The sequence below is a fragment of the Malassezia pachydermatis genome (assembly GCF_001278385.1).
Source record: "Malassezia pachydermatis strain CBS 1879 chromosome Unknown scaffold7, whole genome shotgun sequence".
Lineage (NCBI taxonomy): Eukaryota > Fungi > Basidiomycota > Malasseziomycetes > Malasseziales > Malasseziaceae > Malassezia > Malassezia pachydermatis.
The window spans coordinates 190,956-214,433 of record NW_017253144.1 but is presented as its reverse complement, the minus strand read 5'-3'; the positions used below and the strand labels follow the sequence as shown (position 1 = coordinate 214,433).

The 23,478-nt window shown below is 54.6% G+C and overlaps 13 protein-coding genes across 13 annotated transcripts; 5 read left to right on the top strand and 8 right to left on the bottom strand.

Moving 5' to 3' along the window:
* Positions 1 to 13: 13 nt before the first annotated feature.
* Positions 14 to 256, bottom strand: Malapachy_1560 (non-classical export protein 1; the record flags this gene model as incomplete). The annotated part of the gene is made up of 2 exons (XM_018136064.1): positions 14 to 206; positions 237 to 256. The coding sequence occupies 2 exons, from the start codon at positions 254 to 256 to the stop codon at positions 14 to 16; spliced, it is 213 nt and encodes a 70-aa protein (XP_017990791.1).
* Positions 257 to 378: 122 nt separating this feature from the next.
* Malapachy_1561 (intersectin 1) lies at positions 379 to 3,609 on the top strand (the record flags this gene model as incomplete). Its single annotated transcript, XM_018136065.1, has 1 exon — positions 379 to 3,609. One exon carries the CDS (start codon positions 379 to 381, stop codon positions 3,607 to 3,609), a length of 3,231 nt encoding a protein of 1,076 aa, XP_017990790.1.
* A 226-nt stretch (positions 3,610 to 3,835) lies between these two features.
* On the bottom strand, positions 3,836 to 6,745 carry Malapachy_1551 (wd repeat protein; the record flags this gene model as incomplete). Its single annotated transcript, XM_018136055.1, has 1 exon — positions 3,836 to 6,745. The coding sequence occupies one exon, from the start codon at positions 6,743 to 6,745 to the stop codon at positions 3,836 to 3,838; it is 2,910 nt and encodes a 969-aa protein (XP_017990816.1).
* Positions 6,746 to 6,938: 193 nt separating this feature from the next.
* Malapachy_1531 (t-complex protein zeta subunit (tcp-1-zeta)) lies at positions 6,939 to 8,681 on the bottom strand (the record flags this gene model as incomplete). The annotated part of the gene is made up of 2 exons (XM_018136035.1): positions 6,939 to 7,845; positions 7,885 to 8,681. The coding sequence occupies 2 exons, from the start codon at positions 8,679 to 8,681 to the stop codon at positions 6,939 to 6,941; spliced, it is 1,704 nt and encodes a 567-aa protein (XP_017990848.1).
* A 173-nt stretch (positions 8,682 to 8,854) lies between these two features.
* Positions 8,855 to 11,647, bottom strand: Malapachy_1530 (serine threonine-specific protein kinase kin1; the record flags this gene model as incomplete). Its single annotated transcript, XM_018136034.1, has 1 exon — positions 8,855 to 11,647. One exon carries the CDS (start codon positions 11,645 to 11,647, stop codon positions 8,855 to 8,857), a length of 2,793 nt encoding a protein of 930 aa, XP_017990847.1.
* Positions 11,648 to 12,790: 1,143 nt separating this feature from the next.
* Positions 12,791 to 13,042, bottom strand: Malapachy_1519 (cytochrome b5; the record flags this gene model as incomplete). The annotated part of the gene is made up of 1 exon (XM_018136023.1): positions 12,791 to 13,042. The coding sequence occupies one exon, from the start codon at positions 13,040 to 13,042 to the stop codon at positions 12,791 to 12,793; it is 252 nt and encodes an 83-aa protein (XP_017990761.1).
* Positions 13,043 to 13,240: 198 nt separating this feature from the next.
* On the top strand, positions 13,241 to 14,188 carry Malapachy_1550 (gtp cyclohydrolase i; the record flags this gene model as incomplete). Its single annotated transcript, XM_018136054.1, has 4 exons — positions 13,241 to 13,493; positions 13,559 to 13,717; positions 13,750 to 13,859; positions 13,889 to 14,188. 4 exons carry the CDS (start codon positions 13,241 to 13,243, stop codon positions 14,186 to 14,188), a joined length of 822 nt encoding a protein of 273 aa, XP_017990815.1.
* A 283-nt stretch (positions 14,189 to 14,471) lies between these two features.
* Positions 14,472 to 14,882, top strand: Malapachy_1549 (60s ribosomal protein l23; the record flags this gene model as incomplete). The annotated part of the gene is made up of 1 exon (XM_018136053.1): positions 14,472 to 14,882. The coding sequence occupies one exon, from the start codon at positions 14,472 to 14,474 to the stop codon at positions 14,880 to 14,882; it is 411 nt and encodes a 136-aa protein (XP_017990833.1).
* A 216-nt stretch (positions 14,883 to 15,098) lies between these two features.
* Malapachy_1552 (hypothetical protein) lies at positions 15,099 to 17,274 on the bottom strand (the record flags this gene model as incomplete). Its single annotated transcript, XM_018136056.1, has 4 exons — positions 15,099 to 16,208; positions 16,235 to 16,990; positions 17,019 to 17,204; positions 17,230 to 17,274. 4 exons carry the CDS (start codon positions 17,272 to 17,274, stop codon positions 15,099 to 15,101), a joined length of 2,097 nt encoding a protein of 698 aa, XP_017990817.1.
* A 109-nt stretch (positions 17,275 to 17,383) lies between these two features.
* Positions 17,384 to 19,736, bottom strand: Malapachy_1518 (pre-mrna splicing factor; the record flags this gene model as incomplete). Its single annotated transcript, XM_018136022.1, has 2 exons — positions 17,384 to 17,542; positions 17,571 to 19,736. The coding sequence occupies 2 exons, from the start codon at positions 19,734 to 19,736 to the stop codon at positions 17,384 to 17,386; spliced, it is 2,325 nt and encodes a 774-aa protein (XP_017990760.1).
* Positions 19,737 to 19,823: 87 nt separating this feature from the next.
* Positions 19,824 to 20,992, top strand: Malapachy_1479 (wd40 repeat-like protein; the record flags this gene model as incomplete). Its single annotated transcript, XM_018135983.1, has 4 exons — positions 19,824 to 19,886; positions 19,925 to 20,005; positions 20,049 to 20,941; positions 20,980 to 20,992. The coding sequence occupies 4 exons, from the start codon at positions 19,824 to 19,826 to the stop codon at positions 20,990 to 20,992; spliced, it is 1,050 nt and encodes a 349-aa protein (XP_017990914.1).
* Positions 20,993 to 21,127: 135 nt separating this feature from the next.
* On the top strand, positions 21,128 to 21,524 carry Malapachy_1515 (hypothetical protein; the record flags this gene model as incomplete). Its single annotated transcript, XM_018136019.1, has 2 exons — positions 21,128 to 21,253; positions 21,282 to 21,524. 2 exons carry the CDS (start codon positions 21,128 to 21,130, stop codon positions 21,522 to 21,524), a joined length of 369 nt encoding a protein of 122 aa, XP_017990651.1.
* Positions 21,525 to 21,648: 124 nt separating this feature from the next.
* Positions 21,649 to 23,223, bottom strand: Malapachy_1492 (hypothetical protein; the record flags this gene model as incomplete). The annotated part of the gene is made up of 1 exon (XM_018135996.1): positions 21,649 to 23,223. One exon carries the CDS (start codon positions 23,221 to 23,223, stop codon positions 21,649 to 21,651), a length of 1,575 nt encoding a protein of 524 aa, XP_017990689.1.
* Positions 23,224 to 23,478: the final 255 nt, after the last annotated feature.

The window sequence follows — 23,478 nt, the reverse complement described above, 5'->3', positions numbered from 1 at the left end:
AGGCTAGACTAGATTAAATCAGTTTCTTCTCATCCGTTTCCGAAGTTGCAGGTGTGCGCGCCAAAGGGTTTGCCACGCCCCATCGGCGACTAATCAGGTCAAGAAGCGTGTTGCCAGGTCCATGATCAGCGGCATTCCGCGGATCCGTTTCATAGATATAATAGGCACCGATGCCTGTGGCGATACCAAAGATGGGGTCGGCCACCCTATGGGTAAGACAAAGGTCTCATACGTACCGACCGATCAGATACTTCATGGTGAGGGACAACGACGCCCGTGCATAGCTCTCCACTCCGCTGGTGCCCTCACGTGATACATGTGCGGTCTCCATGCAATTGCGCATGCACCGAGCGCAGTCTTTTGTCCTAGCAGTGCACCATGTACCCTATGAATCAGTGGGGAGGCGCTGGTACGCCTGGCTATGGTCCGTACCAGCAGCCGCAGATGACAGGACAGATGCCTATGTCGATACAAATGCCTATGCAGATGCAGGGGACAGGGATGAATGGTTCGATGCCCAATGCATCGTTCATTGCCCGGCCGGCAGCACCGCCACCACCTCCGTCGATGGCGCCTGCCATGACTGGAGCTATGCGCCCGATGATGACACAGGCTACAGGTATGCCGTCTATGATGGGGCAGCAGCCTACCGCTATGTCTCCGATGATGAGCCAGCCCACAGGCTTATCACCGATGATGGGACAACAGCCTACTGGTATGCCGTCGATGATGGGGCAGCCCACTGGTATGCCAGGCATGACGAGCCAACCTACTGGTATGCCCATGGCGGCCCAAATGACGGGTGTCTTTAGCGATCCGCGTATGCGTTTGATGTATACGCAGTTCCTGCCAGCGTCTCAACCTTATTCTGGTGTGCCTATGCCATCTAATATGAATTTCAACCAGGCGAGCATGCAACCTGCTCAATTCCAAAGCAAGCTGCAGACACTTACATCACAGCAGCCTGGGCCAAAGAAGACCAAAATTCCTTGGACTATGACCAAGGAAGAGCGCAAGAGCTATGATAACATCTTCCGTGCCTGGGACGCTAAGCGCACGGGCTGGATCAGTGGCGATGTCGCGCGCGAGCTGTTTGGACAAAGCGGCTTATCGCGTGAGCAGTTACTTCAGATCTGGCACTTGGCTGATGCCGAGAATCGTGGCAAGTTGAACATCGCAGAGTTCCATATTGCGATGGCCCTCATTTACCGTGCGCTGAATGGCAATGATATTCCACAGGAACTGCCACAGGAACTGATTCCTTCGTCTACACGGGATCTGAGTGATAGTGTTGACTTCTTGAAGGACTTGTTGAAGCAGGATACGAATGTGCGGAACGCCACGGCGCTCAACTTGGCAGAGCCCGGATCGAACAAGGATGCAAAGTACCACGAAACACGCTCATTTTACCGCAACCCTGTGGAACGGGAATCTGATGCACCAAAACAGGATGCCGTTGCTTATAAGCATCAAGAGTCCGAGTCGGCGGGCTACCGAAGCCGAAGCCGCTACCTAGACCGTCGTGATGTCCGATTTGATGGCCAAAGTGCGGCTGAAGACTTGGGCGAAATGAAGCGGCAGCTGGAAAAGACACAGCGCATGCTAGAAGGCACGGACTTGAATGAAGAAGAGGATCATGATCTGCAAAATGAGATGGAAGATGTGCGCTACGCTATTCGGCGCTTGCAGGATGATATTGAGTACTACAACCGTCGTGATGGTGCTCATGCTGGCGAACAGCGGCGCAAAGCGGAGCGTACATTGATGCAATTGCTGCATGAGCGCCTCCCACAACTGGAGAAGCGATTGGAGCAGCACCATGCGCGGACGCACAAGAAAGATGTCGAGAAGCGCCAGCAACTGGACGCGCGCAACAATGACAAATATGCGCATCTCCGTGATTCGACACCTGCCCCATCGCCCGCCCCCACGGCGACATCTGCCCCGGATGCAGCATCAGCGTCCACACCCAGCGTAAGTGCCACGCCCAAATCAAGCACGTCTGGCACCTCTACACCCGGGGCCAAACTGACAGGAGCAGAGCGAGAAGCGTGGATTCGTTCTGAGGCACAACGTCGTGTCCAGGAACGTATGCGCATGTTAGGCGTAGCTGGGCCTGTGGATGCTGCGCCCAGTGTAGACACTACGGTGGAGCAGCGTCTCGCGATGGAGCGTAGTGAAGCGGAAGCACGTGCCGCCAAAGCGGATGAAGAGGCGAAAGCGCGTGAAGAAGCACGTAAAGCGCGGCTGCGGGAGCACAAACAAGCCCCGCCGCCGCCGTCGCGGACACGTGCGCCTCCGCCTGCTGTGCCTGCTCGATCTACGCCTGAGAGCGAAGCACCCAAGCCGGTACCGCAGCCACACACAGATTTGACGTCGACAGCGGGCACTGCGCCCGAGCCCACGACTGAGCCTGAACCGCCTCGGCCCTCCGAGCTGGAGGCTACGCCCGAGCCAAGTCCAGTGGATGTTCAGGAACCAGACGTAGCTCGTGAGCAAACGCCTGTTGATCCGCCGTCTTCGTCCAAGGCCGGCACGAATCCCTTTTTCCGCATGTCTACAGCGCCGCCGGCCGCAGCCTCGCCACCTGCGTCTGAACCCGAACCAAGTGGAGCCACACGTAGGGCGCCGCAGCCTACGTCGCTGCCACCGGCCCAGCGTTCTGCAACTGCGTCCACGCCTGCCTCACGTGCTATCCATCTTCCGCCCTCGCATGATGAGGATTGGGATGACGAGGACGACGAATCGGAAGATGAACACCCTCTGAGTTCGCGGGCCACACGCCAGCATCTAGCCCAACAACTCTTCAGCGGTGTTGTACCTACATCCGGCCCCGTCACACCGGAGGCCCACTCACCTGCTGTACCGCAGTCGCCAGCCCCCCGTGCGCCACCAGCGCCAACGACGCCAGCCCCTACGACTAGCATGCCTCTTGGTGGTGGAGCAGGAGATAGGAATGCCCTTCTTTCCCAGATTCGCGGAGGACAAACGCTGAAAAAGACAACTACGCGTGACCGATCGGCTGCCATGACAGCAGGCCAAGTACTAGGATCGTCATCACCACCGCCTGGTCTGTCCACTTCATCGGTGCCCGAGCCAGAGAGCAGCGACGATGAAGGCCCAGTGGCGGTAGAGGCGCAGGACGTACCAGGTGCCTTTGTCGACTCCACACCGGTGGCTGTACCTGAACCCGCACCACAAGCAGAGGCGACGGACGACACCCTTGGCTTTGATATGACGCGCACCGTTCATGTGCGTAGCTTGTATCCCTATGAAGGTGGGGAAGGCATGCTGGCCTTTGCTGAAAATCAAGTATTCTTGGTCCATCCTACCTTGAATGGTGATATGATGGATGGCGATTGGACCTATGGAGCCCTGCTTTCCGATCCCACGAGAAAGGGATTGATCCCTGCGGCCTACGTTGCTCCTATGGAGCAAGTTGTGGCAGCGGAAGCCTTGTACGACTACGAAGCCAGTTCTCCAGAAGAGGCATCCTTTACCGAGGGTGAAGTGCTGCAGATTGTTGATCAAAGTGACCCAGACTGGTGGCTTGTTTTGCGCCATGACAAGTGCCTTATGGTCCCTTCGAACTATGTAGCTGTTGCATAACGTATCTATGTCTTGTTCAAGCTGTTGTTACGGTTCACTCACAGGCGTCTATATGGGCAGAAATCAAAATAAAATGATGGAGTAAAAAATGATCAAGAGCACAATGGGGATCGAACCCATGACCTTCGGGAATCAGCGTAACCGAAAACCGATGCGGTAAACCACTCCGCTATGCGCCCACTTCGATCACAAAGGGCGTTCACTCAATCCCTTATCAGCATAATGTCTATTTCGATTCTCGCCAGCGGTACTGGAGTGTCATACTACCGGCACTGTTCTTCCAGCAATACGTCTGGCATTGCGCCAGTGTGTAAATAGGAGGAACCACTGAGCCATGACAGAGAATATCAATGGGAATATCCTCAGGCAGAGTAGAGTTGAGCAGTGTAGGCAACTGCACGCCCATATCAACCACGGCTTTGTAAATGTACTCTGACAAGCGCCCAATACGAAGCAGGCGCGTCGTGGAAATCTCAGAGACTTTTTGTGTTAGCACTGGTAGACGAATGCCTCGTGATTCATTTGCATCAGAAACCTTTTGCAGAAGAACTTTGATCCGTGGTGATTCATGGTCAGGATCGACAGGGGACAGGACGAGGCGAAGGAGCCACAGCGGAGAGAGAAGTTCAAGGAGGGGGGTATCGCGACCCATCGTTCCAATTTTCCCACGCAAAGCAATTTTGTTTTCGCCACTTGATGGCATCACATGGAGCATTTCAACGGCCATGTCGTCCGTGTACAAAGCCTCTTCGGCAGGCAGGTCACGTAGTGTGGTTTGCAAAATGGGAACCAAAGCACTAACCTGATCTTCCAAGCTGCCACGAGTCAGCTTTACTACGTCTGGACGACCACCAGTCATGCTCGATGCCTTACGGCTGCGACGTGAACTGCTTCGACGTCGGAAACCTAGGATGGACGTGCCTGTCTCCACAGTGTTGGAAGACGGACTGGTGCCCCCCGTTTTACCTGTCTCCTCCTGGTGCAATGCATGAAGCAACTGCAATGTTGATGTCACCAAGGGCGCTTCAGTATGCTCAGATGTATTGGACAAATGGACATCATGCACTGTATCAGCGCATGTCATATTGGCTAAGATGCTTTGCAAGGATGCATCTGAACCAGCAGGCATGGTGCTATTCGGTAATTGTGATAATGGCACTTGCAACAATGCCTCTGGGGTCAGGTTTAGTGTCGTGAGCCAGCGCAATATCAAGGGCTGTCCATCGGAGCCCGCCTGGCGGATCGCCTTTTCTGTGGCCAAGAAACGACGGAAGAGTTGTCGCAACACAAATACGCTCAGGAAAACGCGGTCTTCTTTCCATAGCGCGTCTCGTTGAGCTGACTCCATTGGAAGCAGCTCACTTGTATATACCTCGGCGGCCCATACTTTGTCCTCGTCAATGTACACAGTAAGGGCACCGGACGACGTGTCTAGCGTACACCACGGCGGAGTAGCGCCATTGCCCTCAATAAGGCCTCGCACAATATCCAGTGTATCACTGGGTGAGTCTCGCGGTGTCCATGTCTGGGCATATTCTTGGGCTTGTGCAGCTGCATACACAGCGTCTGGATCAAATGTGCCTAGGCACTGGCCAAGGACAATGTTCCAAAGGGCTACAATGCCTCCCGTATCCACGGTCAGCGTATGTACACGATCATTGAGCATGACAGCGCGTACCATGCCATGGAATCCTTTTACCTTGCACTGAGGCTGGCTAGACATGGGTGTAGCCTCGTCGGCAAAAAGTCGCGAATGGAAATCAGACGTGTCAGAGGCACCTGGCCCTGTCGAGGATGACGGCAGGTTGGGCGTCTCATCGCTGCTCAAAAACTGCAGCATATCAGGAGGTCTCAGATTTACAGTGCTCGCCGCTGTGTTACCATGGAATCGGCCTGTCGCTTGTGCGGAAGCTCGGTTTGCCCGTCTGGGCACATCCGCCCACCGCGAGAAAGAGGCAGAGCCTGTATTTGACGTCCACACGAACTCATCAGTGTAGGCCGCAATGCTGACAATACCATGCGAGCGACCTGTCGTTTTTTCCTTCTCGTGCGCCAGCACAATACCTTCCGCTTGCTCCAGCGGTGTGGAGCGATCCCACTCCACTTTGCAAAGGTACCCTTCGCGGTCACCCGAGTAGAAGGTAGACAGTTGGGGGTCGTCCGAGTAGAGGCTCCAAATGCTGGCGTTGTGATGCGTGAGTGTATGGATCCTGCGTTGTTCTCCGAGTGACCAGAGACATATTGTGGTGTCTGACGAGCCGGAAAGAAGGAAGCGGCCATCGTCGCTCATAGTCATCGCACGAACATTGTCTTCGTGGCCCATCAGTTCGAAGGTCGGATCACGCATACGTGGATCCCATCCACGGACCACATGGTCTACACCACCTGACACGATAACACTTCCAGCACGATTACTTGCAATGCTGTACAAGCTAGAAGGTGTATGTGCACGCCATACCGGCGTCGTGCGTCCTTCGCGAATATCCCAGAGGCTCACAGTATGATCCAACGAGCAGCTAGCCACGTACCCTGCGTCATGAGCCGGTGCCAGCGCTTTCACGAAGTCATTATGTGTGCCCAGTTCGTGTGTGGCACTGGACGCATCCACGTTCCATGCCTTAATAGTGCAGTCGGACGAGCAGGTTAGAACAGTTTCATTCCGATTGCATAGCTTCAAGTCCCAGATCCAACTGCGATGAAGTCGCATATTTTTCATGTACCGTGGTGCACCATATGTTCCACCTGGGTAGACATGGCCCAGATCCCACATGCATACGAGACCATCAATGCCAGCCGAGTAAAGATACGCATCGACATGCGTCGTGTCCATCGCGAGCGCATTGATGGGGCGCATATGACGAGGTCGAGTTTCTTTGGGAGGTTTTTCGCGCATAGAAGGCTGGTCCGTGGCCGACAAGGAGACCACAGGGGAGGCCAATGCCATACCTGACGATGGCACACGCTGCGCCTTCGTTGCCGGCAAATCGAAGACAGGCAGAGAGCGAACTTGCATTTCCGTGGACTTGTATGGGAAGCGATGCTTTGAATCATCATCAAAGGACATCAGCGACGGCAGCGTGTATGAAACACGCTTCGGTGCCGTCATGGCGAGACGGTCGTAAGGCCGAGCTGCCATGGTGGGCGAGAACAACAGTCGTGTGGAGGTTGGACGGGCGGGCGGACGCAATCGGTCTTCGCTTGGGGCGTTAATAACGCCGTGACGCCACTGCCTCGGAGAAAAGTGTAATAAAATGTTTTCTGACCCAGCAAAGCACACTACGTGCGTAGGATCGAAGGAACCAGTGGATCTGCATGCAAACCTATGAAACTTATGGACCTGGCGCCTCGTTTTTCAGGGAGCTGCGGCCCGCACGCAGAATCTCATCCACAGATAGCAGATTCGAAGCAATGACAGCGCTGCTGTGGATCATGTGACGCTTTACCCGGTAGTTGTCCCAGACACCATTCGAAATAGGGTCCATGCACTCGCCTGTCTTGGTATCCAGACCAACAATGTGGCCCTCTGCACATTCATCCTGCAACGTCACAATAGCATCCTGAATATCAAGACCAGCGTTGCTTGCCAGTGTCTTGGGAATCACCATGAGAGCCTGCGCAAATGCCTCAACACCCAGCTTTGCGCGGCCTTTCGCGGAACGACGCACATTATCAAGCAGGTGGGCTGCCGCCGCTACCTCGAAAGCGCCAGCTCCGGGAACAAGAGCGCCATCTTCAATGGCATTCTTCACACTACGCAAGCCGTCACGCACGGCATCTTGAATCTGGTTCAGCGTGTGTGTGTTGGGCCCCTTGATCAGAAGCGTCACACTCTTTGGATCCTTCGTGTCCTCCACAAAGGTATACTTTTCTTCGCCCAGCGTTTGCTCATATACCAGACCAGCCCAGCCAAGAATGTCAGGCGACAAGTCGTCCACACTGTTTTGCGCCACACCACCGCAGCACAGTTGCAGACGCTCCATGTTGCGGCGCTTTGCACGACGCAGAGCGAGAATGCCATTCTTAGCAAGGATATCGAGCGACATAGGATCAATACCTTTTTGATTGAAGATCACAAACGACTTGCGCTCAGACTCTGGCGTATCAGCCGAGGTGTCACACACTGCGTTCTTAAGCTCCACAATCTTGCGTAGCTTGGCATCGACAAAGCGACGCTCAGATTCCACCAGCTTTTCACGCTGCTCTGCGCTCGAATAGAAGAACCCAGAGTTGATCTCCCTGTCGAAAGTTAGTACTGTCGTTGATCAGGGTACATACGTCTTCTCATACTCCAAGCTCACATTGAGAGTGAGAACATATGCATTGCGTACACGCTTAGGCATATCGGGGTGGCGTGCACCGTGATCCATTACGAGACCGCGAACCAACTGCGTGTCTGTAGCACTCTTGTGCTGCATCTTCATAATTTCTACCATGTGCAAGTCGATTGGGTTGCGTGTGGACCAGTCCTCGACACGCTCGGAGCTTCCATCTTCCTTAAGAGCTGGAACCTCTGTCTCCGTAGACGAGCGTGGCTTGATAGCGAGGACAGCGTCCACCACACTGTCAGCCAGTTGCTTCGCAAGCTTCGGTGCCAACTTGGTGGCCAGCGCCGTGTGAGCCACCTGAAGCAATGTAGCGCGGTCGCCCTGAATTGGCTTCTTAAACTCCTCCAGGAACTTTAAGACTCCTGTCTTCGCAACATCAAATCCTTCCGAGAGTACACGCGAGTGTACGCCTTCTTGAATGTAGCGCTCGGCCTGTTTAAGAAGCTCACCGACCAAAAGCACGACGCTAGTCGTGCCATCGCCACACTGTTCATCTTGCGCGACAGCAGTACGGGCAATCATAGCCGCTGTAGGGTTTTGGATTTGCATCTCTGTCAGCAACACTTTGCCATCCTTGGTCATCTTCAAGTTGCCAGAGCCGTCGACGAGCATTTTCAAGGTGCCGCGAGGCCCCAAGTTGGAACGCACAACCTGTGCCAAACCAACAGCACCGGCAATGTTCACCTGAAGTGCTTGGATCCGACGCACGGATTCCGCGCGCGGATTGATGAGCTCGATTGCCGACATAACAATGAGCTACTACGCAACAGTGAGAACGTTAGGCGATGACGACCGCGCCGTCGGCCGCGCTTGCTGGCGTGCGTGCCATTAAATCCCAAATTGTTTGGAGAAAGTTCGAAGCGCTCCACATGCGAAAAGCACTATCAGCATAGGATATAACCACTATAGCATCATCACATTTACAAATTAAGCTCGTTCAAGATGCGCTTGGCCACCGTTTGGTACTGCCATGGGTTTCCGGATACGCGACGGAATTGCAGACCATTGATGCCAAGAAGTAGTGGTACCTTAACAACAAAGACCTCAAACTGAACTTCTCCTTCTGCCGTTGTGACTGGCAACTCATTCACGCCAGAACTACCACCACCAATCGCTGGCGAGTCTGGTATGGCACTCGGCGACAATGCATCCACAGGTGTATTTGTGTTGATGTCCACATTGCCCACACCCGTGGCCACCATGGGCTGACTTTCATTCGGCGTCAATGAAGCGGGGTCCACACCAGAGGACGTGGGCGTCGACATGGTCAAGTCATTGGTAGCTGTGTGAAGAGATGAACCAGGCTCCAAGTCGTGAATAGGGCCGTGACAAACGCACTCAAATCCGCCTCGGATTTCGATGTGCTGGATGTCAAACTGGTTGAGTACGCGTACAAGGTCTTGCCGAATAACGGTTCGTGGACGACGACTCGTAGTCTGGACACTGAATAAGCCCTTCAGGAACACAGGCTTCGACGTAGCTTCCTCCGGTGATGTCGCGGGTTCCGAATGGATAGAGCCCGTGAGAGGCGTGGCTACCGCTGGATCAAGGCCCGTGGTCGACACTGCGCCCTCAGGCACTTCCACTGACGGTGTCACCGGTTCCTGTGTGGGACGCACAACCATAGTACCAAATCGGCGCGTCAAACCAGCCTCCAATGGTGGCGAGGCCAATGGCGCTGCGTTTGGCGAGGTCGGAGGGAGACCAACGCCAGCCTCTATCTGGATATCCTCCAGGGTTGGCAGCGCGGACGCAGCTCCCAAAGCGCTGGGCGGTAGTTTATGATCCAAGCCCTTTGGCAGTTGGCGTGGCTTGAAGTGAGAGTGACTTAGACTTAGACTGCGCTGGGGCATAGCCGGACGCGAAACCAAAGGCGGCGCATGGACATCTGTGGTTACCGTCGAAGGCGAGGCCCAGTTACTGCGCAATTTGGACTCCAACTCGTTCGCTGCAGCTCGGGCTCGAGGCGGTCCAGTCATAGTACCTTGCGGCTGCGACTTTTGACGCGACTCAAAGACAGGCATTGGGGCAGACGAGGCTGCCGACTTGCTGGGAGGCAAAAGGGCCGTAGACGACACCTGAAGAGCGGGTGAATGATCTGTCGCTAGGGGCGAGACCACAGTCGGTTCCGGTGGTCGGACCATAGGTGAGGGTATGTCAATAGGCGACGGCACCGCCGGCGCCGAGAACGCCAAGGCCACAGACTCATCCAGAGGCGCAGCTGTGGGTGGTGGGTCGCGCAATACAGTATTGATAGCTGCATTGGGTGGTGGCAGGTTCGGCAAGACTTTGTTCTGACTCTGGACATGCTTGTCGAGCAGCAAGTCAGATGAGTTTAGCCCATCTTCACCACGCACTTCACGCTCCATCTTCTCCCTCACTAAGAAGTAGATGGAAATCAATGGGTGGAAACCGAAAGTTGGGTTCAGCGGCCCTTTCATGCCTGGTGGGGCCTCCGCGTTAAGCGGCTCACTTGGCGCCTCACTCGCCTTCATCGAATGGCGTTTGTAAAAGTTCAAGCCGGCCGAGAATTGACGCGAGAGTCGGTTGCCATTGCTCGTCGATGTAGAGGACGTGTGATCCTCAGCCGGAGAAAAGCCATTCTCTGACTGGGATACAGCAGCAAGATAGGCATCGCTGCTTAGGATGGTATTGAGGTGATGCTCAATTTCAGTGGTTGTACCAAATTCAAATCCATGCATACGCTCAATCACACGACGATCAAGATGACCTGCTTGCAAGGGAGTCCGCTTTGGTAGGTATGATGGTTCCACGTAGTCAAAGCCTTTCAACATCCATGGATGCGATACAACTTCTTCAAGTGTGGCACGGCGATGAGGGTTCGTTACTAGCATGCGTGACAGTAAGTGTTTGCACTCTGGGCTCAGCCACGCTGGGTATTCCACAATACCGCGCTTAATGCGCGCGTGCAGCACTGGCATGCTTTGGTCATCAAAGGGCACTTTACCGCATACCAGCACATAGAGTACCACGCCAAAACTCCACACATCAACTTCCGGTCCTGTATATACACGAGCATTTAACAGCTCTGGCGCAGCAAAATACAGGGAGCCACAGAAGGTATTTAGATGGCCACGAGGCGAAAAAAGATTCGAGAGACCAAAGTCAATGATCTTGCAGTTGCCTGACTTGGAAATCAAAATATTTTCAATCTTCAAGTCACGATGCACCACATTGTTGGCATGGCAGTACTGCAAAGCGCTGCCAATTTGCCTGGCAAACCCTCGCGCAGCGCGTTCTCGCAATCTCCCATGAGCAATAATGTAGTCAAGCATCTGGCCACCATTGATATGCTCAAATACCATGTAGTAATGGTTTTGATGGACAATCATTTCCCGCATTCGGCAGATATAAGGGTGCAGCAGCAACATCTGTAGATGACCTTCACGCACAATGCGCACCTCCTTCGATGCGTCTTTGGCTGCCGCACGAGAGAGCGCGGCGTCTGCTTCACTTTGGCTCTGTGTTGAAGACGACGGCTGTTTGTTCTTTGCACGACTTTGCATCACCCCATTCACAGAGGTATGCCGAGGAATAATCTTGACAGCCACCCTCCGCTTGTCCGCTTTGCAGTAGCCATACTTTACCTTACCCATGCTACCAGCACCAATTGTACGGCCAAGCATGTAGTCACCTAGATGGTAACGGAATTGCTCTTCTCCTTCAAAACGGGTACTGTCGGACCGCGGCATGTATGAATGCCGAGGTGCCGGTGGTGGTGCGGAGTTTGTCGTCACTGGCATAGGTACAGGCATAGAAGGCCCTGCTTGACTAGGAGGAATCACTGGTGAGGGTTGGGCTGAACGAAATGCACTACTAGTCTGTGCATATGCAGAGGGTCGAGTAACAGGTATAGGCGCCGCTTTAGACGTGTCTGAGGCCAACGTCGAAAGCATTTCAGGATCCACGAGACCTGTATTCTCTTGGGCATGCATGGAACTTGTTTCGAATCGCTGGACAGGACGCAATGGCGAGCTCGACCGAAATAGGTGCTGGCTTTCAGGTGAGAGTGTTGCAACAGCCTGAGGTGAAAGATACCCTAGATCTGCTTCTCCAACTGGCCCCCGTTTGGCATGATTTGCTATGCTTATGGGCGGAGTAGGAGTAAGGGTCGGTGAGGATAGAGGATACGCATCAGTCCCTACCAATGAATCACCTGTCAAGCCCCCGCTGTATGCATCATTGGTGGGGTGGGTCATCTCTCAGCAACAAGCTGAGTTGAGAGACCAAGGCAAGCAAGAGGCAAAAAAGATGGACCACTCACTAATTAAAATAGTGAATACTGCTAGACCTTGTTTACAGCCTTTGAGTACACAAAGGTAAGGGAGACCGTATAGGCAAAAATCTTCGTCGGTCTATACCTACACGCAAGTCTAATCGATGCAAAATTCCGGGCAGCTTGGATCCAATTTTGTCCAGGGCGTGTCTCCATCCGATGCCCGCGAGTCCGCTCGGTGCTTAGTCATAGTACGACCAATGTCGTGCCGAAGTCGGAAATGTCTGGCCCGGTCTGTGCGGGATCTGTCAAACGGCTAGTTATCTCCTATGGAACTTTAGCTACATGAGCCGACGATCTTGGCCCTTGAGCAGAGGCGGTTACCTATTCATTCTATTGATAGAGTGATAGCATCGCAGTATTTTGCCTATACTACATGCACAAACACCCAAATGGCATCACTACAAATAAACTCTGCAACGTATCATTCACACTATTATAGGCATAGAAATAATCAGATTGGATGTATTATGGCATGGATCAAGTAAATCCTTCACCTATAGCAATGGCGTTCATGACAAACCATCACAGTTCTGTCTACGCAGCGACAGAGACGTATTTAGAGCTTCGAGCCCTCGGCAAGGGTACCGATCTTGTACTTCGGGGCAATGTCCTTGAGAACGTTGTCCGGGTGGAAGTTCATGAACTTGTCCGTAGCATCCTTGCCCGCGTTCTTGATCAGGATCTTGCTGCCACCCGGGTGATCATCAAGCCACGGAGTGACATCGTAAACATCACCCTTGATCACAATCCAGGCCGAGTCCTGGGAGTTGTGCTCCTTCACTTCATCCATAGAAAAGGTCTTCGACATGTTGGGTAGTGGTTAAGACCGGCTTGGACGCACTAGTCGCCTTTTCAAGTGGGTTGGGATAGCCAATCACTCCGTGTCTATTTTGCATCATGGATATGCATCACTTAGGAGTGATTAGCTAATGGGGTGCTGTCCCAAGACTGCCGAGGAGGATCCACGAGAACACCCAAGCGAGAATCTTTGGGTATGCCCAGCGGCATGGAGGTCGACCGTGGTACAAAGCGCCGATTCGACGTAGGTATACGTGACGTGCTAAAAAGGAAGGAAAACGAAGAATTGGATGGTCCTGATACGCTCCCACCATTGAGTCCGTCGTTAGCTACTGTCAATGTTAATCAGCGTGGCGGTGGTCTTGGCACTCCCACAGGTGCTATGACCGTGATTAGCGGGTTCTCCGATGAGCGTGATCCTATCGCTGCGGTGTTAAATCAACATGGTCTTGGATGGCCAGGTATGTACCTGTATCATTAACTTTGAAAGCCAAATCAACGCTTGATCGTCTGAATTACACTCCAGAAGAGTCGAAAGCCAATGAGGAAAAATTAGCTGGCGCTGTGCGCACCATTTTGGAGTGCCTAGGCGAAGACCCAGATCGTGCTGGTCTGAAAGATACCCCCAAGCGTTATGCGCGTGCACTGCTATGGATGACGAAAGGATATGAAGAGCGTCTATGTGGTACGTATCCTATCCCAACTTATGTGATCAAGACGTAATCTCGAATGCCATTTTCGACGAAAACCATGATGAGATGGTTATTGTACGTGACATTGATGTATACAGCCTTTGTGAACATCATTTGGTCCCATTCAAAGGCAAGGTATGTTGCTGTTAAGCGACTCATGTAAGATTCATATCGGATATATTCCCAACCGGATGGTGATTGGCCTGTCCAAACTCGCGCGTATTGCAGAAACTTTCGCTCGCCGCCTCTCTGTCCAAGAACGTCTTACACGACAAGTGGCCTTGGCCATTAATGAAGCGTTGAAGCCACGAGGTGTGGCTGTCGTGATGGAGTGCGAGCACATGTGCATGGCCATGCGTGGTGTCCAGAAGCCTGGCGCAAGTACTGTGACCAGCTGCATGCTGGGCGTATTCCGGAGCCATGCCAAAACTCGTGAAGAGTTCTTGAGCCTAATTCGTCATTAAACTATTCATTGCCATGTCTGAATGCGAGTGGTACTTGCAGATCGCATAATGGGGCCGGCATCAACTGCTCCCACTTGACTCTGCCCTGCGCGTGCACGCGAAACACACCGTGGCTTCGTGCATGACCACTTCCAATGTGGAGGTGATAGCCTCCACTACATCCTAGCTCTTTCCTTACATAATGTTGTAAAAAATCACGTGTTATATAGTACCAAGGCGCGAAGCGCTGTGTACATTCAACGCGAGCACCTACGTTCGGCTCTTTACCACCGTTAGAAGCACCATGCCTAAGATCTCCGTTGGTAACAAGTACCGCATGACGCTCGCCCTCCCGGCGGGTGCGGTCATAAACTGCGCCGACAACTCGGGTGCGAAGAACTTGTACGTCATTGCCGTGAACGGTACTGGTGCCTCGCTCAACCGTCTCCCGGCTGCTGCTGCTGGTGACATGTTCGTGGCTTCGGTCAAGAAGGGTAAGCCCGAGCTGCGTAAGAAGGTCATGCCGGCCGTGGTTGTGCGTCAGCGCAAGCCGTGGCGCCGTCGTGACGGTGTCTTCCTCTACTTCGAGGACAACGCCGGTGTTATTGTGAACCCGAAGGGTGAGATGAAGGGCAGTGCTATCACTGGCCCTGTTGCTAAGGAGTGCGCTGACCTGTGGCCGCGTATTGCCTCGAACGCTGGCACTGTGGTTTAAAGGCCTGCGTTGGAGCTAAATGTACGGTCTTGACACACTCCCCCTCCCAAAAAAAGCTATTCGCGTTTTTTGCTGCGCTTGCACACGCTAGGCGCGATGCCTGGATGCCTGTTTCTTGTATAGGCGAACTCACCCGTATCTAGACGTTGTGCTCATACCATGCAAATCCCCTTTTCTACGAAGTGTGTCTGATGATGATAAGGCCATGTGCCAATGTTACAGGACTAGAGGCGTAGGGCCTGCTTCTACGAGGGCTCGTGAAAGGTATTGAGTAAGGGCCAACCGCACCACCATCATACGCTCTTGGGCAAGTTTGCGTCGAGTGAACTGAGACTCCTTGCCTTCGTCTGTGTGTGCCAATAATTGCTCGAGCCAATGGAAATAGAAGTCAGCCGCTTGCGGATTCTCGTGCATGTCAGACCCTGCTGAGACCTTTTCCGTGATGCGAAGTAGTTCATAGGTCTCAGCCATGGTAAAGTAGAGATCTGATGCCTGGATAAAGGGCAAGGCATCGACTAGGAGCACGCTGAGGAACGACTCTGGTGTGACATCACTGGTCAGCAAGCCCACCAGGACGTGAGCAGCCTCGTGCCATGTGGCTTCATTTGCAAACAGTTTATGAAAGTCACAGTACTTGAAATGGAAGACCAACGGCGCAAATGTCTGCGCAGAGAAAATGCTCGAGGTCGTGGCAAATGGCGTGGGCAGTGGTGCTTGGGCCGTGTCTGTGTCATCGTCGCCGAGACTCTCCGCCGTCTCAAGAAGAACACGGGGGACAGTGTCGACACTGGCGATGAACGCTGCTGGGCCCTGTTCGACGTATACACGCAGCATATGGTCTGCAATCGTGCGAATTTGCCGAGCATCACGCGCACGAACGCTGTAGGCAATAGCCAAGCCGTATTTCTGCTGCTCCATGAGGGCATGCCCCACGCGCTGGCACACGAGACGCACTTCATCGTCCATACCGTATTCAATACAGGCACTCAGTACTTCTTCCACTTTGTGGAACTGCTCTTCAGCCGCCTGGTCCTCGGACATGGGCTCCGACGGTGGATCCAACAGTGGCACATCAAACAAGATCGAGCGCATTTTCGATCGAGCTTCGGGTGTGCCGATCACATGAAGGTACGAGAGGGCCATCCGCCACAACCTCTCTTCTCGCAGCAGAGTTTCTGCCCACGCAAGGAGAAGCGGTGTAAGCGTGGGCGATGGGCTGGAGGACGATGGGATTTCATCAGGCGCCGTGAGCAGTTGGGCCTTGTCAAAGTAGTCGCCCAGATGAGCTGCGAGCCATTCATCATACGAGGCACATAGCTTGATTCCCTGCCGGTGAGTGAAAGTGAACGTACTTTAGTAATATCCCCCCGGAAGAACGATGCCATGATACTTTCGCTAGGCAATGTGCCATCCACAGGCAGAGTCTCCATGATGGTCTGTGCGACGTCCGGCACATCATCGCGCTTGATTGCCGGCTGTACTAGGATGCCCCACGCACACAATGCTTCTTTCCAGTCCTCGGAGAATTCCAAGATCCGCTCCTGTACACCACATAGAAGCTCAAGGAGACAACGGAACTGCGCTTCGAGCTCAAGACGCTCATCACTGGGCGACGCACTAGCGTCTTGCAGTTCCGACTCGACGGCATCCATCTGACGTTGGATGCCACTGAGGAACACACGCACAGACGTATGCCAGTGACGGTGAGCAGCAAAGAACGCCTGCTCGGTCGTAAAGACCGTCGATCGTGGCACGGTTTGCAAGATCTGGATAGTATCGGACGTGATCGATTGCAGCGTAGCCGAGCGTGTTTGGGTCATATACGACTGCAGTACGGTCGCAGCTGTCGAGAAGAAGCCACGCAGGACGCAGCGGAATAGGTAGTCCCAGTACTCAGCATGGTCGTGCGGCGGAATGGTCTCCGCAATTTGTTGGCCCTGCTCCGTGGTAGGCGCTACATCGTGTGCGTTCAGCCAGTGGAGCAGCTCTTCGCCGACGACGCCCATGCCACTGCCGTCTTCCGGTACGTAGAGCACCTGAGCAAGGTGGAAAATCATATGCAGCTCTTGCACATGGCGTTCGTAGTCGGACTCGGTGGTGTCGATGGCCTGCGATGAGTAGGGCTCAGTTACGTACCTCCAGTGCCTGTACATATGTGTGAATGGTGTCTGAGTACAACGACCCTACACGATGGTAGTATTGCATGGTTTGTACAGAAGGGCCAGCATGCAGCCAAGCCTGTTCGTTTGTTTGGACCTCGTCTTCCTGGGCCGCAGCAATGGACTGCAACGAAGTGAAGATCGTGAAGGACTGGGTATAGAACTTGGGTTAGTGTGTGTGTACGTACTTGGATTCGTGCGGCCGTGGCCGCGTTCGTCTCCAACGGCGCCATGCTGGTGGGGGACATGGGCCGACCACCGACGCGCATCGCGCCGTGGAGGGACGCCGACACCTCCCACGTGGCATCCTTTTCCTAGCTAAGATGAATGGCATCTACAGACCTAACGACGTGCCTTTTTCACCTGACGACCATCGCTGCGACGCTTGACGAGGGCCTCAAAGACGCGCTTGAGCTCACCTTCGAGCGTGCGTGGGTCAAAGTACGACGGTGCAAACTCCAAGAGCCACTCGGGGCGCACTTCGGTACAAGTACGAATGAACTAGATGGTTAGTAGCATGAATACGTACATTGCGTGACGTGAGCACAAACTCATGGTACACCACAAACTCTGGCATATGATCAAGCGTCGTCGAGGGATGAGGCGACACGACCTGGTTGTCCTTGATCGTCGTGTACGCTCCACGACTGCCACCGCCCGAAGACTTGTGCGCCACCTGCATAAAGAAGCCACATGCAATGGCCTGACGAATGTTCGAGTAGTACCGCTTATCCTCAAACGGCATAGACACCAGATCCAGGTCGAAGCGCTCCATAGTCCGCTGCAGCTGCTGACGTACATTGTCAGCCTGGATCAGGGAACGATGCGACAAGTAGTTCTGCCAGCACCACTCCGACCCCGTCTTCATGTCAGGGCAGCTGCTCTTGTACGCATGGTATACATTCAAGAGCGTCAGGTGATCACCGTCGGGATGCGCAAACTCGGCACGAGCGGCATCGGCAGCCTGACGCTGGGAGGGCTGGCTAGGGCGTACAAATACATTCGGCACAGAGAGCATCGCAGCAATGCTCAGAATCTCGTTGGAACACTTGAACTCCGGCGAGACGATCAGCATCTTAGCCAGCTGTGGATCCAGAGGGAACTCAGCCATGATCTCGCCCAGAGGCGTGAGATGGCCATTGTCGTCAAAAGCGCCCAGGTAGTTGAGCATTTCCAAGGCGCGCATGACCGTCTCTGGCGCCGGGGGATCCATATAGTCAAACGTAACAAGGTTGTCAATGCCCAGCTTCTTGAGCTCCAGCACAGTATTGGCGAGGTTGCTGCGCAGAATCTCTGGATACGTCTGCTCAATCAGCTCACTAGCCCAATCACGCTCCGTATACAAACGGTAGCACTTGCCAGGCCGCGTACGTCCAGCACGGCCCGCACGCTGCTGAGCACTGGCCTTCGAGATGGGGCTCACCAGGAGCGATTCCACACGGATACGTGGGTTGTACACCTTTTGCTTGCTGAAACCAGGGTCAACCACGTACACAATGCCATCGATGGTCAGCGATGTTTCCGCAATGTTGGTGCTGACCACCACTTTACGGCCAGGCGGTCCACCAGCACGCGCTGGCGGTGGGGCTGGCTCGAAGATGCGCTGCTGCTGCGACGGCGGCAGAGACGAGTAAAGTGGGACCACTTTCAAGGGACCACACAGGTCCGGCTCTTCTTCCAGGAGACGATCTGCCTCGGTACGAATCTTGCGACAGGCATCTTCAATTTCGTCCTCACCGGTGAGGAAGACCAACACATCGCCGGGGTCTTCAGCTTGATGGATCATGAGCACAGTACGAATGGCCGCTTCCACATAATCTTTCTCAGGCTCTTGCGTATAGAACGTCTCCACAGGGAATGTACGGCCAGGCACTTTGAGCAGAGGCGCGTTGTGGAAGTACTTTTGGAACTTGAGGGCATCGAGCGTAGCACTCATGACAATGATCTTCAGATCTGGACGGCGCTTCGCAACGTCCTTGAGCAGGCCCATAAGGATATCAGTCGCCAGAGTACGTTCATGTGCCTCGTCCAAAATAATACAGCTGTAGCGATCCAGGTTGTGGTCGTTCATGGCCTCGCGAAGAAGCATACCGTCAGTCATGTACTTGACAATGGTGCTACCGCGCTCCGTCACATCCTCGAAACGGATCGTGTAACCCACTTCCTTGCCCAGCGTTAGGTCCATTTCCTCGGCAACACGCTTCGCGACACTCATCGCAGCGACACGACGTGGCTGTGTACAGGCAATCATACGTGGAGCCTCTACGCCATCCGCACCACGCACCTTGGACAGCTGCGGAAGGTCGGTAAGGGCCACAAACTGCGGAATCTGCGTCGTCTTACCACTGCCCGTTTCACCAATCATGACCATGATCTGGTGCGTGTTGTACTTCTCATAAAACTCGTCCATTTGTGCATATACGGGCAGTTCCTTGCGCTTCTCAAGGATCTTGGTATAGTTGTCCGAATAAGGACGCAGTCCCCCCACCGCAAAGGGATTCATGCGGCTCTCCAGCACACGCCGTGCTTGTGCACCTGTCACTTGGCGGCGAACGAGGCCCTGCAAAGGGTCCGCGTCATCGCCGCTAGGCGTAGACGAGCCACTTTTGCTGCTCTTCTTCTTCTGATGATGACTTAGGTACGGATTCTCCACGTCCTCTGGACGGGCCGGAGGTGGCCCAGGCGGCGTCGACATCGTATCGTTGTCGTGGCACACAAGGCTAACGCGCGTGCATCCTGTCCACAAAAAAAGGCGCCCGGCCGTCCGCTAGGGAGTCACGTGATGCGTCGACGTGGGCGTGGCGCGCCGGCGGTGGGCCGCGGCTCGACCATCCACATCGCTATGGTACGTGGAGCCGAGAAGGAAGGTACACTAACGCGCAGGCGACGCACCAGCCCATGACGAGCGCGGCGGGTGTGAATGGAGACACGAAGACCGTGGAGACGTATCATGAGGATGCGGTGGTACGTATCACCCACAAACACAGACCGGCTTACACTGCGACAGCACGATGCCCAGCTGGACTTTTACGGTAGCAAGCTCGCGACTTGCTCGTCGGACCGCACCATCAAGGTATTTGATGTGCAGAATGGAGAAGCTGTAGGTGCAGGAGAGACGCTGGTGGGCCACGAAGGACCTGTGTGGCAGGTGGCTTGGGCGCATCCGTCGTTCGGCACGATCCTTGCGAGTGCGTCCTACGACGGCAAGGTGTTTATCTGGAAGAATGAAGGCACAAACACTGGTGCCTACGGTGCAGCGGGTGGATGGACCCGTATTAAGGAGCATGCGCTGCACACAGCCTCTGTCAACGCCATTGCATGGGCGCCTCACGAGCTCGGCGCTACGTTGGCATGTGCTTCGTCGGATGGTCGTGTGTCTGTACTGACGTTCAACGAGGATGGCTCATGGTCGGTGGATCTTGTGACGGCACACCCTGGTGGCTGCAATGCCGTGTCGTGGATGCCGACCTCTGCCAAGGAGACATCGCCCGATGCCCCATTGACCCGCCGCTTCGCCACGGGTGGCTGCGACTCGGTCGTGAAGGTATGGGAGTTTAGTGAGGAACATAACCGCTATGTTGAGGTGGACCAGCTCACGAACCACAAGGACTGGGTCCGTGACGTCGCGTTTGCGCCCAGCCTGGGCCTCCCACGCACATACCTAGCCACGGCTTCGCAGGATCGCACGGTGCTTGTGTGGACTCAGAACGAAGCACAGGGCCCATGGACATGCACGCCTCTGATGCCTGGTACCAAGGCAGAAGACCGTTCGAAGTTTGCTGACACGGTATGGCGTGTCAGCTGGAGTATTAGTGGCAACGTCTTGGCCGTCAGCTGCGGCGATGGCAAGGTCTCGCTGTGGAAGGAAAACCTGAAAGGAGCGTGGGAATGCATTAGCGAGTATGTGGATAACGTATATCTGTGGACTAACGTGCCAGTCTTGATGCCTAATGTAGTGTCGGGTCGTAGTGTCGTAGTAAAGAACGCTTTCCATGGTTGGCATAGCTGCGCGCCCAACAGCGGTCGAAATGCGGCCTTTTTTCGTCGCTCCACATTCTCCATCCTTCGTTGACGACGACGTTCGGCATGTCGACGGCGGCTCAGAAAGCGTCAGCAAATGCGCTGTTCTCCTTTGTATCATTGGAAGCAGCTGCTACACGCGCTACTGCACGCGATGTAGCTGCTAAAATCCAGCAGGAGATTGCATTAACGGTACGTTGTATCCCTACTTACGTGGCAGCGCAATTACGATGCCTCTCGCACGTCTCTGCTCACACAGTGGGCCGATATTCAAGCGACCTTGTCGACATCCAAAGCGGCACGCGAATTGGCCGATGTTGAATTACTGCTGCGCAGTAAGCGAAAACACACAGCGCTCATGGAGATGTACAATCCACTGTATGGCATGTCGGAGCAGGACCGTATTCGTGCGACGGCACGTACAGTGGGCCTTGAGGTCCCCGTCGACCAGGTTCATGACTAGAGGGAGGAGAAGCCTTGGGCGTGTAGTAGCATATGCGAGGAAACGTTACGAAAATTCTACATTCATCATGAGAGCGTATAAGAGAGTTTCTAAAGGAAAGTCAGAAGCGGCCATCTAAAGCATGTTAAGCGTTGTCTTGCATATAGTCTTTCAGATTGGTTGTCGTGCGACGTAGCGTCATCGGCTTCGCCGCGCTAGGTCGAATCGGTGCCGTAGAGGGCGACGTAGAGTAGGGCACTGGCGACGGCATGAGATCTGATGGGTTCTGCGGCGTGGTGGGTTCATTCGGCGAAGCGTGCCGACTGCTCTGCGAGGCTGGGGCCCAGGCTGATGGGGCCAATTCGCCGTCGCCATCGCCATCAGGATCGCCGTCGCCGTCGCCGTCGCCCTCCTCGTCGGAATCTTTCGCACTGCGCAGCGGCACTTTGTAGCTGCCGCTGGGCGCTACTGCTGAGCAAAGCTCTTCGGCATCTTCAATGCCATAGTGCACAAAACTAAGCGTAATCGGTTTGCGTGCACCACCAGCAGCGCTGGCACTGGCTGAGGCGCCTTTAATAGTCGACGCTTGCATTGCACTGGCTTCGCGCAGCGCTGCCATCGAGCCCCGCATATGCAAGCGTCCAGGAAACGTCTTTCCTTCATTGGCCGTTCCCGTGCCTTGGTTCGACATGCGCCTATGACTGGCCAGACGACGCACTACTTTCGGCGTGGATCGTCCTTTCGAGGGCGACGTAGGCACAGATACGTGCGTGTGGCCGTCTGCAGGGACGTAGGCCTCAAACAGCGGCGTACTTTGGGCCTTGCGTGGCGCACGTAAGGCCACATGCGAGCGACGGCGGGAGGGCGATACAGGCTTCGCCGACTCTGGCAGCTGTGCATGCGACGGGGGGGCATTATTGGGCGTGTACGCCCCTGTCTCCCCTCTCGGCACACCGGCCACCTGTGTCGAAGAGGGGTTGATAAACGCAGTTGTAGCCATCGCATGCATGCCCATCGAGGAGAATGGATGGGACGTGTTGGGAGCAAACCCCATTGCCGCAGGCCATCCTGAAGGAGCCATACCATGTAAGTGCGAAAATAGTGGGCTGTGCGCATATGACTCGTACATCATATCCATGGGCTTTTCGACTAGCGCGGGGCTGGAGTGCATCGTGTGCAATCGCATACGCTGCATTTGGCGGATGGGTGCTTGCTGCGGCGATGTATTGGTCGATACAGGTTGGCTGCCGCTGTTGCTGCCTACCATCGGGAGGCCACGATTTGTTTGTTGGGGCGTGCAGGGTGGTGACTCAACGATGCCGCCTGTCATCGAGGGCACCGTCATGGGGTCAGAGTTATGTGAGTCTTTGCTTGTGACGTCTTTCATAGGCAGTGAGGCAGGTTTCGACTGACTCAACATAGAACATGTGCTGCCGTTCGAAGGGCTGCTTTCAAGGCCGTCTAAATCCGGTGGTACCAGCATGCCTGACATGGACGGCATGTCTCTCCTGGCCGGCACAAAGTGGAAAGGTGCGCTCAAGTTGGACGGGAGTTCACTGCTCGACGTAGACGCCAAGCCCAGTGTCCCAGGCATCTCCGTGAGTGTGCTTGCATCGTCGAACGAGAACGAGCCGAAGTCTGGTCCTGCTTTCGAGAAGTCAATGAACGACGACCCAAACGAGTCGACCGTTTCTTGAAATGGTGATCGTGCTCGATCCATCACGCGTGTATGTACAATATCTTGAGGTCGGGTGGTCGTATCCACAAAACGAGGCTCGCGTGCGCGATTATCGAGCCTCTCGACGCTGCTCAACTCCGACAGTCCGAATTAACGTATCACCCTTGAAAAGTGACGTTGTCGAAAAGCCACAGACTGTGGTGACGTATAGATAGGTGTCTATGACAAGCCAGACGCCGTCGTGAGAGCGTAGATGTTGGGCCCTACCACCCCCCTGACGCTACACGGCACCCACGT